The sequence below is a fragment of the Urocitellus parryii genome, chromosome 1, assembly GCF_045843805.1.
Source record: "Urocitellus parryii isolate mUroPar1 chromosome 1, mUroPar1.hap1, whole genome shotgun sequence".
NCBI classification, from domain to species: domain Eukaryota; kingdom Metazoa; phylum Chordata; class Mammalia; order Rodentia; family Sciuridae; genus Urocitellus; species Urocitellus parryii.
In genome coordinates this window covers 222,866,393-222,876,632 of record NC_135531.1, presented here as the reverse complement: position 1 = coordinate 222,876,632, position 10,240 = coordinate 222,866,393, and the positions used below count along the sequence as shown (strand labels likewise).

Sequence of the window (10,240 nt, the reverse complement as noted above, 5' to 3'; positions counted from 1 at the left end):
TTTTAATATTCGTGATGCTGTTCAAAATTTTTTTTTTCATATTTGTTCTAACATCCCTTTATTGTGTGCATTCAAGTCAACCTTAATCTCAACTCTATTATCAGTTGATGTAACTTCAAACAACCTAAATCAGAGCTGCTCAAAATGTGGCCTGAAACTAGCCCATTGTCTAGGGTATTTGGGGGTGAATTAGGGTGGGAAGATGTGGGGAACCTGCCAATCTGAGTTTCTTTCTCGAGTTAAGAAATGTTCTAAAATTGATTATAGTGATGGTTCCACCGCTCTGTGAATATACTAAAAGCCATTGAATTGTACACTTTCAATGGGTGAATCGTATGGTGTGCAAAATACATATCTAAGAAAGCTGTTAAGCATCGCCTGAAAATTAGCACCTGTCCATGACATAGGTACAGAAACACGTAAGTCCAGAAATCGAGAGTAGGAGTTTTGATACTTCTATAGCAGCTTCACAGTTATTTCATATATAGTACCCTGAAAAATTATAAGAAAAATCTGTATAGGTATTTTCTGTGCTTATATTTTCTCGTTTCATTTTTTAAAATACAATTGTTAGTGTACATTACAAAAATATCCATGTTCCAAGTACTCGGGGAAATAAACCTCAATAACAGAGACACTGACCTAAGTAAGCATTTGTGTCATTACCTTCTTCAGTAGTCTCTGACGCGCAACCCCGAGCCTCTCCCAATACAGAACTACAAAGCCCAGAATTCCCCCAGAGGAGCCGGGGACGTGCGTCCCACCAGCCGCGCCGCGCAGACCTCTGGGATGTGTAGTGCGTGTCTTCCGCTGTGCACGCAGTCTACCCGGAATTTTTCTCCGGCTTGGGGACCGACCCTACCGGGGGAAGACAGTATTTCTCAAGGAAAGGCTAAAAACTCTGGGACAAGAGGGGTGAGCTGGAGAACTGAGCCTGTTGTGTTTTTTGCTGGGGACGAGGGACAAGCTACGTAACCCGCCAGGATCCTGTAGAAAAGTTGGCGGGCGTTGAGGGAAGAATTTGCCGGCAGGTCAGGGCCGGATAGCAGCGTCGGTATTTCTTTTCCCACCCAGCACGTTTTTGCGTAGGGTTCGTCTGAGAATCTGAGGCGGCCTCCTTGCGAGTGTTGGGCTCTCCAAAGTGCGGAGGATTGGGACCCGCGGAACCCATTTCTAACCTGGACGGTGGAGACCGCGTTCGCTCTTGTTCAGTTCTCTCTGCATGCCCGCACAGAGGATATCTTGACCCTGTGCACCCTGCACTGTGCCTGTTAAATCGTACCTGTTTCTCACAGTCCCAAGGCCCCTCCTTTAATTAAGCGACTTCTCCAAGGTCACTTAGCTGGGGTAGAGATGGGGATGCGGGACTTTTAAATTCGAATAGCCTCCACTTTTCAGTTATGGGTGGTTAAGTTAGTATTTCGAGGATACCTTTGCTTTGAGCAAAAAAAAAAAAAAAAAAAAAAAAAATTTTCTTTTTTGGAGGTGGCCCTTGGCATGTTTTACTGAACACAAAATCAAAAATAGGTCGTACTGTGGCATCGTTTTTTCTTGGGAACAGACAGCTTGACATAGCCAGAGAGGGGTCTGAAGCATACTTTTAGTCACACACGTTTGTTCATGTAATGAGGCTCAAATATAATCCCATCTGCACTAGTACTAAAGTGATTTGTTTTGTTTACAATCACTCCTACCTCTCTTCCTCCCCACCCCTTCTCTTTATTTCAGTACTGGGGATTGAACCAGGGGTGTCCAGTGTGCTAAACAAGTGTTCTACCACTGGGCTACATCCCCAGCCTTTTAAAATTTTGAGACAGTGCCTTGCTGAATTGCCAAAGCTGGCCTCAAACTTGCCATCCTCCTGTCTTAGCTGGGATAATGGGTATCCTTTACCATGTTTGACTGGTTTAAGACTTTTTTGGGTTTACTTTATGTGTAAATGGAACTGATAATATCTTCCTGGAAGGTTGAGAGAATTTTAAAAAATTCAATTCAGTTCTAGAAACCTTGCCTTAAGTGGCCAATGAGACTAAAGTAACAGTATAACTCATGCTTATTAATTAGTTAAATTCACCGTACTGGGGATTGAACCCAGGGGTACCCTACCCTGATCTACATCCCAGCTTCTTTTTGTTTTTTAAAAAAATTTTTTTTATAGTTGTAGATGGACAGCATACCTTTAATTTCTTTCTTTCTTTCTTTCTTTTTTTTTTTTTTTTTATGTGCTTCACACATACTAGGCAAGTGCTCTCCACTGAGCTACAGCCCTAGCCCTTTCCCAGCCCTTTTTGTTTTTTATTTTGAGACAGGATCTCACTGAGTTGCCAAGACTGGCCTTGAAGTTTTATCCTTTTGCCTCAACCTCTGAAGCTGCTGGGATTACAGGCATTTGCCACCACATCAGGCTCCTGTTACATTTTCATAGACATTTATGACAGAACAAAGATGGCAAGACTTCCAGTGATAAGATTATCCCTCCCCTAATCTTTTTTTTTTTTTTTTTTTTTTTTTTTAGTGCATGTTAATTGTACAGAATGGTGGATTTCTTTGTGGCATATTTGTTGTTGTACTTTCCCTTGATCCCCTTCCTCTTCACTGATAGTCAATTGAGTGAAATTAATTAGGATATATTTTAAAAGTTCTTTGTAACTGTTGCACGTGTATTAGATGATATGATTTTAGTCCCAGCTTTTCTAACTATTGCTTCTCAAGAATAAATATAACATAAACATTACTAAATTTATGATATATTTGTTAGACAAATTTTCTTTTCAGAAAAATCTTTGTTTATTTATATTGATCCTACAGGTCTTGAAACACATTTTGACTTTTAAATAGTTCCTCATTAGTGTTGTGAACATCTCTTTTATTGGTTAAAACCTAACTAAGAACAATAATGATCAAATTGTTTGAGTTCTTTTAGGGAATGAGAAGAAAGGAGCATGAAATTACCTTGAAGGCAAGGTGTGGGATTGCATTCCTGTAATGACAGCTATTGAGGAGGCTGAAGCAGAAAGATCTGAAGTTCCAGCCTAGCCTGGGCAATTTAGCCAGACGGTCTCAAAGTAAAATTTAAAAGTACTAGGGTTGTAGCTCAGTGGTAGAGCATGTAACTAACATGTACAAGGGCCTGGGTTTGATCCCCACCACAGGAGGAAAAAAAAAAGCAGTTTTGAGTTTTTCCCCCCTTCTGCTTTTGTGGTCAAATTTGAAAACTTTAGGCAATATCAGACTTAAACATTTTTTAAAGGAATACAGAAAGAAGCTCTTTTTCCTGGCTAGCTATTTAGATTTGGAACAAATCCTACTATCTGATTTAGACTAAGAACAAAGTCTCTAGTTAATGCAGAAAAAAATTTATTATTTTGAATTTTGGAATTAACTCAGTATTAATAAGATATGACTAATCATGCTAACCAATTCTTTTACAGAAGCTGCATATTGGAATGGATTTAGAGTCCTTATAATGGAAACAGAATACATGAAAGCAAGCCAATTATTTTTTATAACAGCACATTTAGCTTGAGTACTAGTTGCAGATGGCTTTCTTTACTGAAGAGAATTTGTGATGTAAATGGAAAGATATCTTTTTTCTAGACTCATCCTTTATAAATATGTTTCGTCTGAGAACTCTTTGTGCATTCTCCTGGAGAGAGTTTCAGTTTCGATCCTTCAGTTGTGAACCCTTAATTATTCAGATGAATAAGTGTACAGATCAAGAGCAAATATTTGATCTTATAGAAAGAAACAAAGAGACACTTTCAGAAAAGCAAGTTGAATGTGCATTTAATAATCTTTGGCAACTTCAAAAGCAGAAGACCAGCTTGTTAAAAAATGTTGAGTATGTAGGAGATCATCCCCAATTTCTTACTCTGCATAATTTGACTACAAATAAAATCAAATTAATGAATGATGATACTCTGGTGAATGTGTTATACATCACACAACAGTAAGTTACTTTTATGGAAATCGTTATTTATATTTTAATTTTTAAAAAATCTTTTAAAGATGAAAATGTGTTTAATTTCTCCAAGAGGGTAGTTTTCCTGATAATGTTATATTTTAAAGATGTTTGGAGGATATTTAACACTATTAGTAGTATTGCAATTTTAAAAAGTAGAATATATTCAATCATGACAGTAGAGATGATTAACTTTGGATTATTGTGGAATTTTGTGGCAATGTGATTGGCTAAAGATAATGAAGATAGGTGAATTATTAGATTTCAGATTAATGCCTAATAACAAATCAGCAATTAACAAATTGTGTTTTTATTGATCTATTTGCAATCTCTTAGCCTGTAATTAAACTGATGTCAGATATATTTTTTAAGGGCTATTGGGACAATAAGTTGTTTTCCAGTTGCAGTTCTTAAAAAAAGAAAAAAGAAAAGAAAAGGAAGAAAGAAAGAAAATAGAATTATTTTCTGGACTCATTTATATTTAATAACAATGTTTCACAAATTATATTCTTTGACTGGCTTATTACATGCAAAAAAAGGCTTTCTTCATGTCAAAGGAAATATAGCTACATCTCCAGCCCTATTTATTTATTTATTTGAGACACAGTCTTGCTAAGTTGTCCAGTCTGATCTGGAAACTTTTGGTCCTCCTGTCTCTGCCTCCCTAGTTGCTGATGGTATGTGCCACCATGTCTGGCAAAGTTAAATTTCAAGAAAAGAAATTTTAGCTAGGCATGGTGGCACATGCTTGAAATTCCAGTGACTTAGGCAGGAGGATAATAAGTTCAAGGTCAGCCTCAGCAATTTATCAATACCTTCTCTCAAAAAATTGAAAATAAGAGGGGTGGGTGGACTGGGGATGTAGCTCAGTGATAGAGTGTCGGTAGGTTAAATTCCCACTACTGTGGAGTTTGGGATAAGGGTGGGGTGGGAGGGTGAGTGGGTGGGGCTCTGAGAAAGTGGGAGAGAAAGATACATTTTACATTGTAAGGAAATTCAGTCTTCAGGAGAACTGGATTCCTGAATAAAGGAACCCAGGGACAAGGGGTAAAAACACCAAAATTAAACATTAGTCCTTTTATGATAATCTGCCCTTCCCTGGTTAGGTAGCTATAGTTTCAGCATTATACAGGTATTGCAGTTTTTGTTGTTATTTTTGTTACCTGGGTTTGAACTTGGGCACTTAACTACTGAGCCACATCCCCAGGCTTTTTTTTTTTTTTCCACTGAGTTGCCTAGGGCCTCACTAAGTTGCTGAGGCTGGCTTTGAACTCATGATGCTTGTGCCTCAGCCTCCTGGACCACTGGAATTACAGGCATGTGCCACTACGCCCAGCATGCCATTTTTATTTATTTGTTTTATTTTTATTTTGAAAATCAGAATTAATAGGAAAGGGGCCTTTGCTTATACTGGGTATTGATATTAGATTAAAAAAAAGAATGATTTTATTTTCAGGTTACAATATTCTTTTTCTCTGATATATATGAAGGGAACACAATTTTAAAGATTAAGATGATTGGTGACTATTAGCATTTTTGTGTCTTTACATATTTTCTCCTGTAAGATATTTTTATAATCAGAACAAAGTAATACATTTTATATGTCCTTTTGGTGTAAAACAAAGCATTGAACATTGTTCAGTGGAGGATTTTGAAATGAGTGGATAAAGAGGATGAGATCATGAAATAAAGATGCTTATTTATTAGACTGAACCAAGAAATCAGAACACTGAAATGGGAGTAGAAATAAGAACTGCCTATCTAAAAGCAAAGTAACCTGAGGTTCTTACCGCATGTGTTTTTAATGATTTAAAAATATGTGTGTGTGTAAAATTATTTTCTCTTGTTTTAATTGAGGTTCGCTGTTAAGGCCCATGATCCATTAATTCAAGCACTAGTTACAGAAGCGTGGAAAAGGATGGAAAGGCAAGTATCTGGGTTCATCTTTTAAGGTTAGGGTTATCCTTTTCAGGGTTAGCACAGTGAAATCCCATAGGAAAAAAAATGGGGAGCTGCCACCTGCCTGTCAAGCTTTTATGGAAATTAATGTATTTAAACTCAATTTAGTTTCAGGGTTTTTGATTGTGTAATGTGTTTTTATTATTTAATAGAACAAGAAAGTATTTCAGATGTTCCCTTTTTAACTAATAGCCCAGAATAGTGAGTGTGCTTTTCCACATATATATAATTAGTCAAAGTATAAATAGGGTAGAGTCATAGCTACATACTAGACTAGCTGCTTTGACTCTTATCTACCAGAGTTCTGCTTCAGAAAGAAAAGATTTTTTGATTTGTCAATTAGAACCTAGAAGTACAGGAGCTATAAAAGGAGAATAAAGAAGATCAGTTTATTGAGTGGAAGGCCATGTAGCCTGTTTAGTTACTTGTCTTTCACTTCATTTTTTTCATTGTTATTGTTCTGGAAATTAAACGTAGGGGAACTTTACCACTGAGCTACATCTCCAATCCTTTATATTTTTTATTTTGAGACAGAGTCTCACTAAGTTGCTGAGGGTCTCTTTTAGTTGCTCAGGTTGGCCTCACACTTGTGATCTTCCTGCCTCAGCCTTCTGAGTTGCTGGAATTCTAGGCATGCCACCATGCCCAGCTTTTCACTCCATTTTTATGTACAGACAGCAGTGACTAGAACTTACAGGTAACTTAGAAGCTTTTTGAAGAAAATAAGTCCATTGCTCTGGACAATATTGATTGAGACCTATTTTCTATAGTATACATGGGTGTATTTTTATCATTTTGCCATAATTGATATAATCTAGAAAAACAAGAGATATGTTCAGGATATTCTTGTTGAGATGTCTGTTCTGTAAGAATATGTGGAAAGTTCTCCATGTATAAAAGAACTGAGATGATAACAGATCTCATATTAGGAAAGCTTCAGCTATTTCTGAAAACTTTGAATTTTTTAACCTAGGAATTTTGGATGGCTAAAGGCCATTGTTAGTAAAATAGGACATATGACAGTGAGGAAATAGAAAAAATGTGGGAACAGACATGAGGTTTTTTTTAAAAATATTTATTTTTTAGATGTATTTGGACACAATACCTTTATTTATTTTTTTAATGTGGTGCTGAGGATCAAACCCAGGGCCTCGCATGTGCGAGTGCTCTACTACTGAGCTACAATCCCAACCCCAGACAAGAAGGTTTTAAAAACTGCAGCGCAGCCCTACCTCTAAACCAAATAGAAAGGTACAAATTTGACCAAGATAAAGGAGAAATAGACTATTTTTTGACAGAGAGGAGTGAGCATTCTCATATTTTTGTTTTTTGGTATATTGCTTCTCAAAGCTTAAATTTTTACAGTTGTTATTTATATTGCCAAATGCTTTAGGTCTTTATTATACGGGCTGGGTTAAAGAGGTTCAGAAGGGTTCTCTTGATTTAGAAATTCTGCATCCATCTATGAAGTTGTAGTTTTAGTTAACTTCATTATTTAAACCCAGTTGTCATCTTACCCATTCCATTTCTCCATTCTTGCTTGTTTTCTACCGTAACTATCTTTTATCTAAGGTAAACAGAATAATTTTAATTCTTTTTGCAAACAATAAGAAATGTATACTTATTATTTGTTTTGGGTTAAATTTGGTCATTGTTGGTGCTAGGTCAAAGCCTTTTTATTCCTCTTTTTTTTTTTTTTTTTTTTAAAGAGACCACTAGCTCCCATTCCTAGGGACTTAGTATTGGACTAACATCAAAGATATCAGGGTCTCTTTTTTTTTTAAGAGAGAGAGAGAGAGAATTTTAATATTTATTTTTTAGTTTTCGGTGGACACAACATCTTCGTTTGTATGTGGTGCTGAGGATCGAACCCGGGCCGCACACATGCCAGGCGAGCACGCTACCGCTTGAGCCACATCCCCAGCCCCCTTTTTATTCCTCTTTAAAACAGCCGTAGGTGTTATGTGAATTATATAGCTTGAAATCAATTGTAAAATAGATTTTTTGGTTTTACTATTAAATGAAACAATTAAATTACAAATATATCATTATACTTCCCAGTGAATCAGACTTTACATTTTAATGTATTTTCACTTCAAAATAACTCAGAAGATAATGCTTTGTTTTATATGGTGGTTCTTTCTTTCTGTTTTTATCATGTTTCTGTTTGTATCGTGTGTGTGTGTGTGTGTGTGTGTGTGTATGTGTGTGTGTTTGTATGTGTGTGTGTATGTATATTGAGATGAGGTCTTGCTACATTGCCTAGGTTGACCTTAGACTCCTGGGTAAATGAGTCTATTGCCTCAGCCTTCCAGTAACTGGACTATAGGCCTGTGCCACTGTGCTTTGCTAAGTATTTTTATAATATCAAGTTATAAAAATTTAAAGCCCTAATTTATGTCTATAGAACTTGTAATAGAGTTATAGAATAAATATAATTTCTGAATTTTTCATCTTTTTCACATATTAATTTTTTGTTATAATAATAGCTATTAGTGATCTGGCTAAAATATCTATGGATTTGTATTTTATAAATACAATATGTAATAATTCAAATGGGATAGATTATTCTGGTTTAGCACTATATGATAGATCATGGCAAGGTCACTTAACATATTTAAAGCCAGAAGTGGAAAAAATAAAAACTATTATGGATGATTTATTTATTCACTTTTTAAAAAATTGGTGCATTCTAGTTGTACATAATGATGGGTTTTGCTGTTACATATTTGTACATGCACACAATATAACAGTATAATTTGGCCAATATCATTCCTCAGCACCTTCCTGCTCCCATTCTTTAGTCCCTTTCCTCTATTGATCTCCCTTTGATTTTTAGGTGATCCACCTTTACCTTTTTTTCCCTTTTGCTTCTCTTAACTATTGCATATGAAAGAAACCAGATGACTCTTGACCTTCTGAGTTTGACTTATTTTGCTTAACATGATGGTCTTTATTTCTATCCATTTTCCTGCAAATTATATTTCATTTTTATTTATGACTGAATAAAATTCCATTGTGTATATATACCACATTTTCTTTATCTACTCATCCACTGATGGATACCTAGGATGGTTGCATAGTTTTGCTTATTGATAATTGTGTTGCTATAAACATGGGTGTACATGTATATATCACTGTATTAAGATGACTTGAATTATTCAAGATAAATACTGAGGCATGGTATAGTTTGGTCATATGGTGGTTCCATGCCTGTTCTTTTGAGGACCCTCCATACTGATTTCTTCCGTGGTTGTACTAATTTACAGTCCCACCAACAGTGTAATTGTATTCCTTTTGTCTGTATCTTCTCCAGCACTTATTATTATCTGTATTCTTGATGACTGTCATTCTTACTGGTGTGAGATAAAATCTCAGTGTAGTTTTGATTTGTATTTCCCAAATGGCTATTGATGTTAAACATTTCTTCATATATTTGATAGCTATTTACATTTCTTCTTTTGAGAAGTGTCTGTTTAATTCATTTTCCTATTTATTGAGTTATTTGAATTTTTGGTGTAAAGTTTTTTGAATGACTTAAACATTTACAAAACTGGAGGCTAATATAATGAACTCTCATGTACTCATTATTTAGCTTCGGAAATTATCTGTATCACCTCCTGCTCTCTCCCCACCCTTCAGTATACCTTCTGTTTTGTTTTTGGGGTGCTGGGGATTGAACCCAGGGGTGCTGTACCACTGAACTATATCCCTAGCCCTTAAATTCTGTTTTTTTTTTTTTTTCAACTTTGAGATAGAATCTTGCTAAATTGCTAAGGCTGTCCTCAAACTTCCAGTTCTCCTGCCTCAGCCTCCCAAATTGCTGGAATTGGTGTGTGCTACTGCACTCAGCTTTCAGTATGTTTTCACTAGTAATACTATTTCATCTATAAATACATGTCTCTTAGAAATATAGACTCTAGCGCTGTGGTTGTAGCTCAGTGGTAGAGCACTTGCTTAGAACATGTGAGACACTGGATTCAATCCTTAGCACCACATAAAAATACTGTGTCCATTTACAACTAAAAACAAATTAACAAAAAAGAAAAATAAGCTCTAAAAATACATACCCCAAATATTTAAAAAAATATTTTAAAAATATTCCTTTTCAGGTATTGATACCTGATCTGTGTTCAAATTTCCTTGATTGGCCTATGAAGATCCGTCTTTTGGCCACTTGTGACTCTCTAAATAAGGTTCACACTGTGTTAAGTTTTTCTCTTTTTCCAAGTAAAGCTTTTATTGGAGAATATTGTATAAAATTACACAAATGGTAAACATACAGCATGATTAATGTGCATATGTCTATCTCTTCTGTGT

General features: G+C 35.7%; 1 protein-coding gene across 6 annotated transcripts in view; it reads left to right on the top strand.

Moving 5' to 3' along the window:
* Positions 1-811: 811 nt before the first annotated feature.
* Fastkd1 (FAST kinase domains 1) overlaps positions 812-10,240 on the top strand; it is a 40,910-nt gene continuing 31,481 nt past the window's right edge. For 4 of the 6 annotated variants that reach the window (XM_026389521.2, XM_026389525.2, XM_026389527.2 and 1 more), the window contains exons 1-3: positions 812-915; positions 3,432-3,949; positions 5,819-5,887. In XM_026389521.2, coding sequence (XP_026245306.2) covers positions 3,615-3,949; positions 5,819-5,887 — 404 coding nt within the window. In that variant the 5' untranslated portion in view covers positions 812-915; positions 3,432-3,614. Of the gene's footprint in view, positions 916-937; positions 1,032-1,058; positions 1,334-3,431; positions 3,950-5,818; positions 5,888-10,240 lie in introns of those variants that run through there. The other 2 variants (XM_077802725.1, XM_077802724.1) reach the window with 2 other exon arrangements.